General features: G+C 37.9%; 1 protein-coding gene across 1 annotated transcript; it reads left to right on the top strand.

Annotated features, from left to right (window-relative positions):
- On the top strand, positions 1-2524 carry LOC140163994 (CMP-N-acetylneuraminate-poly-alpha-2,8-sialyltransferase-like). Its single transcript, XM_072187278.1, has 3 exons — positions 1-233; positions 900-1502; positions 2044-2524. The coding sequence occupies exons 1-3, from the start codon at positions 109-111 to the stop codon at positions 2399-2401; spliced, it is 1086 nt and encodes a 361-aa protein (XP_072043379.1). The 5' UTR covers positions 1-108; the 3' UTR covers positions 2402-2524.
- The last annotated feature ends 3291 nt before the right edge of the window (positions 2525-5815 follow it).

The raw sequence follows: 5815 nt of genomic DNA, 5'->3' as shown, positions 1-5815 counted from the left end.
TCATTTTTACGATTTACAGGACATTGGCACTGTTCTTCAAAATACCCTTATTATCTAAAAGATTCTATTTCTTATATTTTGTAGATTGATTTTCTGGACAGCGTAACCATGGTAACAGCAGCAAATCTTGCCACTTATCGACGAACCTGTTTAGTTCTTGTGATTGTTGTCGTTTTTTACATCTGCAGCTTTGGCATAATGATTCAAAAAGATTGCTATTCATTTTGTGTCGGGTAAGTAAATGCTTTAGGCCTACATATGATTAACACAAAGAAAGCATGCCTTTCAAATTTGTCAGCCAATGAAGGAATCTGAAATTGGATGTTCCATATTGGACTATTCCAGAAATTAAAGGCACTCCCCCCAAAGAAGACATGAGATTTCCACAAATTTTCACCAATGTTTGCTCTGGGAATTTCTAAAAAAAGGGTCATTGTTTTCAAAACTCTAATGAAGGCATGGGAATTCCCAAGAAAAAGATCCCTCAGAATTTTTAAGGGATAGAGCATCTGTCTCATGCCCTAACTCGCAGGTTAAAACAAACAAAACATTGCCCAAAAATGCGAAAGGAATGGAAGGGAAGGGAAAGGGAAGTGACGGAAAGGGAATGGACGGGAAGAAAAGAGAAGCGAAGGAAAGCGAAGCGAAGAGAGGAGGGGAGAGGAGAGGAGAAGAGACAGGGGGGCATGAGAGGTGAGAGGAGTGGAGGAGATGAGCTGAAGATCGAGGCGATGAGAGGAGAGAATGGAAAGGCGTACCACTTTAAAATCCAAGGGACATGAAGGGGTATTTAATAAATGTTGAGTCGTGTTATTATAGGGAGAAGAGAGAGAGAGAAGAGTTCGAAATGTTCTGTCTTAATTAACTTTTGTTTAATGTACTATGTTTTTATTCTGCAGAAGGGACCAAGAAAAACAATGCTTCAGTTCAAAGTTTGCCATTTTGGTATACCGTGACGACATTAGTACTGACAATATGCCTTTTCTACACAAATACCAACCCAGTATTACTCTGCCAGAATATCTCTTCGAACTTATCACTTTCCAATACAATGCTGAAGAGTGCTTTATTGGCAGACATTTCCCTGATGTCGCAATTTTCGCTCCACAAAAATCATGTGCAATTGTAGGCAATGGAGGAATATTACGAAACAGTGGATGTGGTGAAGAGATTGATTCGCATGATTTTATTATGAGATTAAACTTAGCGCCTGTAACCGGGTTTATCAGCGACGTTGGAAGTAGAGCTCATTTAAACCTAGTTAACTACGAAACATTAAACTGGTTATATGGAAATTTGACTCAAAAAGAAGCAGGGGATATCAAAAGAGACGAGTTCTTGAATAAAATTCGTTATTTGAATGATTCGGTGTTGTGGTATCCGAAATCAATGGACAGAATGGACACGAGATATAACTTTCAAAGTGTGGCGCATATTTTACGGGATGTGTATCATCTCCCTATCAAAATGGCTTATAGTTGGAAACCAGTGGCTATCGAAAAGTAAGTATATAAGTGTGTGCATATTTAGCTTGTACAATTTTTGGGCTGATTCTGCTAAATGGTTCTCTCGTTGGGTCTCTATCTTCGTTCCCCCCCCCCCCTCTTTCCAGCCCCTTTCCTTTTTCTTTCTTTCTTTCCACATGGAATATAAACAATACGTTACAAGCTATGGTTGAATATAAATGTGTATTTGGAGGCCACTACACACACTTCTGCAGACCCCACACAAAACACTTCAACCACAGACACATCCCCACCCACCCCTACACACGCAACTGTTCGTGGCTCTGGCAAGTATGGTTTCGGTATGTCGACGACACTTTACTGACCAATTATAAAATGCATATCAAAAAACAATCGGAAGTTTTATATTGATTTCTGATTTACTAACACAAGAGTTATATCAGTTGCAGCAAAAAGTGCTCGATGCATTATTTGCAGATGCATTATTTGCCTGATGATCGCCGGGCAAACGTGCGTGAAACCAATCATTTCTTATTTACTATATTAATTATCTCTTTCAAATATTGCATCCCTTCAGATATTTCAGCTTACGTCAGACAGCAACAAGTGGTTTCAACATGTACGCCATCGCGAGAACGTTTTGCTCACACATAACTTTATACGGGTTTTATCCATACGAAGAAGACGACCAAGGCCGCCGAATTCAACACCACTATTATAACGACATGGACTTCATGTACCGAGGCAAAGTTCACAACTTTGTCACTGAATTTAAGCAGCTTAAAACCATTGCAGAACATCGTGATGATGAACTTCGACTTGTGGTCGACAAATGTAGCGATGGTGAAAGTAAACGATTAAAATTGCGCCGAAAAGGAAATAACACTTTCGTCAATCCTATATTTTGGTTTCGAATACCCAAACTTATATCATGATATCTAAATATTTGAGATATGTTAATTAAAATGATAGACTTTCAGAGGTCCTTCGAGGACTAATAAAAATTCTTATCAACAATTTGTGAGCAAATATTTTCTGAAACTGCTTACAAATTGTTGATAAATCGGGGAAAATTTTCGCTGAACTCAGAAATACTGGCAACATTATGAAGAAAACTGAAAGGGTACGTGAACTTATACGTCAGTCTTTGAAATTATTTTTCCTATTGGATTTCCACGGAATGGATTTCCACGGAATTCCTTATGTCCCGACATGACATAAAGATTAAGATTTGTATCTCTCGACATGCAAACACAATAATCTTATTTATTACTATACCGTAAAAATTCGATAATAAGCACCTATTAACGAGTTCCTCGGACAAGAACGATTTTTTAGGGTACTAGTAGTTTGTTAAACTTTTTCATTTTTTTCTTTAAATTTACAAATGTAGCCTATCTGTAACACAGATAGTTGTACAGATAGTTGTAAATTAAAAGAAAAACAACTGAAAAAAATTAACAAACTACCCTGAAAATCCATCCTTGTCCGAGCAACTTGTTAATAGGCACATATGCTTATTATCGATTTTTTACGGTATAACATTAGTAAATCTTCTAAAAGTGCACAAAATAATGACATGTGTGGGGTTGCATAGCTTGGGATTATCGGATCTCTGAATGTCCCTTTATTTAAATTAAAATATTAAGGAAACTCACTTTTATTACAAATGAAAACATTTCGCTGTGCAATACCTTCGTTTATAAACTGTAGAATTCCTTCTACAAGCATATGTATGCCTCTAAACGACCAAAGACTAAGGCAGACACCCTCCACAAAATCAGTAGGCCTACAATAGATTGGTCTTATAATTGTACATGTTTGTACAGCCGCTAGCTCTTTCGTCAAAAAACCCTCATTTAGAGATACTTGTAGATGGAATTCTACGAGTATTTATTCTATGTATATACGCGTACTAATATGCGCCACAAGACCTTCATCGTCTCCCGCACAGTGTCATCGACCCTATATCTTCATGGCAGAAATCGCCATGGTAGGTTGAATCCACAGCCACGATTGGCCATTTGGTTCAGACCTTTGAAGCTCTTTGAGACGAATAATTAGTCGAGGGACATGACTAAGGCTACTCACAATAGCCGGGTAATTGATCTTGGTTGTGCGTGAATAAGCTTGTATACCCCATTGAGGTCAATGGTCATCGACTTTTATACTGCCTAGTAGTGAGTGCAGCTGTACTACACGCTGTAGTCCATACAGGACCAACGCAATATAAAATTAGAATTTTGGTCAGATTTTGAGTTCAAGACGCATGGCCGTTTGTCAAAGCGCAAACTAACGACTTTCATATCTGTTCAACACGTGTTTTCAAGTGTATGAGACCACATCTGGTTTCTTGAGAAAAAATCATTTACGGGAGATATTCATCATTTTCTAACCCGGTATCCGAAGATTTTCGTCTGATATCAAAATCGTGCATAGCAATTCACGTGTATCGATCCCGTGTATTCATTTTAGTGTCTCTGATGCACCAAATAATTATTAGCCAGGCGATGTCGGTGTGTCCCGTATTGCAGTTGCAGATAGGGCATTTTGCCCCCCCCCGATATCTTCAGCTGAATAGATAGCAAGGTAATTTAGTTATATAACATGACATACAAAAATATGACATCTTCACTAAAAAGTAAGATCTGAGCATATTACTCTTCCGTAGACACAAATGGGTATAAATAAAAATTATCCAGGAGAAAAGTGGACGTGTATCACTACTTTACTGAGAAAAGATGACTCAATATTCTTCTATATGGGCCTTATATGAGTTGTAGGATATGAATTAACAATCCAGGAAAAGTAAGTTTTACGAGTTAAAAGGTTGATGGTCTGAAGGGTCATTAGTCCGAATACTAATAACTTATAGTTATAAACCCTAATCCTTACCCTAACCTATAACATGTATAACCCGATCCTAACCCTAACTCCAACTGTAATCCTCATTCTCACTCTATATCACAGCGGTTTTCCACTTTTTAAGCCCAGTACTGGGCCAGTGTTGGGCAAGATCTAGCGGCACGGATTGAGCTATAAAAAAAGCCCCAATACTAGGCCGGCAAAAGTGACACTTTTATTGGGCCAATTCTAGCGTACTCGCAATTGCCCAGTTCAAGCCACAAGTACTGGCCCAGTTCTAGTAGTACCACGGGCTGTCCCTAAAGTTGCCTGAAATTAAAATTATTTTCATGGGACGCCGGGGTTTGGTAAACTTTGGTTATAATCATGTTTATTGGATTTATTCTCGGAACCAGTAATATTTACCCAAAAAGCTAACATTTAGCAGTATGAAGAAGCAGTATTATAGACGTGTGAACTGGTTTGTGAGTTTGGCACAGCTTTAACTACTGAGTGAAGTTCAACACACCGTGGTGTTTTATTATACGGTAAGCATGTAAGTAAATCATGATGACATGAAATGAGTATGATAAGCCTCAGTATGCATGTCATTGTATGCATGTATCAATACTATCATTGTATCTAGTACAAGGAACTTATACGATGTCCTCATTCACAAACTGATACTATCTGTCCATGGCGAGCGGTCCGAATTTTGAGCCATACAAGTTTACGTGGTGAACTACATTGTATAGGTATCCCAGGCAAACCTTAGTTAACACATTTACTAGTCAGCGAAATTCGCCGAGACCGGGCGCAAACACAATGCATATTTACATAGAAATTTGAATTTTTTTCGAGAATAGGTTGGTGAAGGAAACCTACATAAATATGTTTTCTATACTTCACTTGACCCAAATATCTGATTTTTTATGGTGTAATCAAGTCGCACATGGAATTTTAGAGGATTTTGATAGCAGTTCCATTAAAAAAAGCTGCTATCGCCATGCGATTAAGATCTAGAAACACCCCTAAAAGCCGTTTTGGGGAATTTTGCAAGCAGAATCTTTTTGATGAAAGTCAATCTTTGACAAGATGTAACTTTGTTACGGAAAGTGCTATGACAAAAATGTTTTCAGTTTTGGCTTTCTTTACTCAAGGGCTTTAATTTGATATGTAAAATGATGCAGTTTGATGGCAAATTTGAATTCACCTAGGATACCTACATTGTATCAATGTATGCATGCATAGCCATAGTAAATTAGTCACTGTAGTATAGCAATGGCTAAGCCTAGCGCTTTTTGATTGTTTTATTTTTGTTTCAATTTCTCTGACCAGTTGGGTATGTCACCGTATAAATATCATCATGATCATTAAGCTTAATAATTGTCAGGTAGGCCTAAACTAAAGTATTATTCAGATTTCCTTTTACAAATTTGCGTACTGCTAGCTGTCCAGCGCATCTTATTTTGCACATGGTCCAATGCACAAGCTTGACGTCGCGC

This window comes from Amphiura filiformis, chromosome 11 (genome assembly GCF_039555335.1).
Source record: "Amphiura filiformis chromosome 11, Afil_fr2py, whole genome shotgun sequence".
Classification (NCBI taxonomy): domain Eukaryota; kingdom Metazoa; phylum Echinodermata; class Ophiuroidea; order Amphilepidida; family Amphiuridae; genus Amphiura; species Amphiura filiformis.
This window is presented reverse-complemented; position numbering and strand designations above follow the sequence as displayed.

Excerpts from the sequence above, each read along its gene's own strand:
- LOC140163994 (XM_072187278.1), top strand. The coding sequence starts at position 109 with ATGGTAACAGCAGCAAATCTTGCCACTTATCGACGAACCTGTTTAGTT. Across the intron at positions 234-899 it reads TGCTATTCATTTTGTGTCGG|AAGGGACCAAGAAAAACAAT; the intron begins GTAAGTAAATGC and ends TTTATTCTGCAG. Across the intron at positions 1,503-2,043 it reads AAACCAGTGGCTATCGAAAA|ATATTTCAGCTTACGTCAGA; the intron begins GTAAGTATATAA and ends GCATCCCTTCAG.